A 705-nucleotide genomic window follows, 5' to 3' on the forward strand; every position below is an offset into this window, starting at 1 on the left:
CCTTTCTTAAAGAAATATCGAAGAGACTTCTTGAAAGCTTGACTCGCACTGAAAGCTGCCTTGCCTTCCGAACAGAGTTCTGGGACACGCCGATGGCCAGCCCGACCGCCAACACCCCGACCGCCGACGCCCCTCGCAGTGTGGCCCCCACGCCCTCGCCACGCCCACATGACCTCTCCTTCAGCAGCTTCGGGAAGGGCGGCGTGACGCGGGGCATCTCGTCGTCCAGCCTCCTCTCCCCCAACGCGCCGGCGCTGTGCGGCGCGTCTCTCGCGGGCTCCCTGGCGGGCTCCATCGGGGGCTCCACCTCCTCGCTCACCCCCATTCGCCCGGCGCCCCCCGTCCCCTCCCCCGGGGACCGCTCCTCCCTCAACCTCAACCTGGCGCCGCTCGAGGAGATCCTCAAGGAGCAGCCGAGCCTCTCGTCGTTCCGCTCGCAGCCGGCCACGCCCGTGACGCCGCTCAAGCCGGGCACGCCGGGGGCGAAACCGATGCCGCCGCCGCGCTCCAGCCCGCCCGGGACGCAGCGCCACGGCCACGCCAGCCCGCCGGGCTCCTACAGGCCCTCCGCCAAGCCCACGCCGCCGACCAGGCTCAGCCCGCCGATGACGGGCGACGCTGGGACGCCGTCGAGCGAGAACGGGGACATGACACCGCGCGGGGGCCAGGCGCCGGTGCCGCCCCCACGGTGGGCGCGGCCGAGCA

The 705-nt window shown here is 72.6% G+C and overlaps 1 protein-coding gene across 1 annotated transcript in view; it reads left to right on the forward strand.

Moving 5' to 3' along the window:
- The window catches only part of LOC119581702 (protein sprint-like), a gene marked incomplete in the record, with an annotated part of 21,974 nt that overhangs the window by 12,759 nt on the left and 8,510 nt on the right, over nt 1–705 (forward strand). Inside the window, 1 exon segment of the mRNA XM_037929828.1 lies at nt 76–705. Coding sequence (XP_037785756.1) covers nt 76–705 — 630 coding nt within the window.

Source organism: Penaeus monodon, chromosome 15 (assembly GCF_015228065.2).
Source record: "Penaeus monodon isolate SGIC_2016 chromosome 15, NSTDA_Pmon_1, whole genome shotgun sequence".
Taxonomy (NCBI): domain Eukaryota; kingdom Metazoa; phylum Arthropoda; class Malacostraca; order Decapoda; family Penaeidae; genus Penaeus; species Penaeus monodon.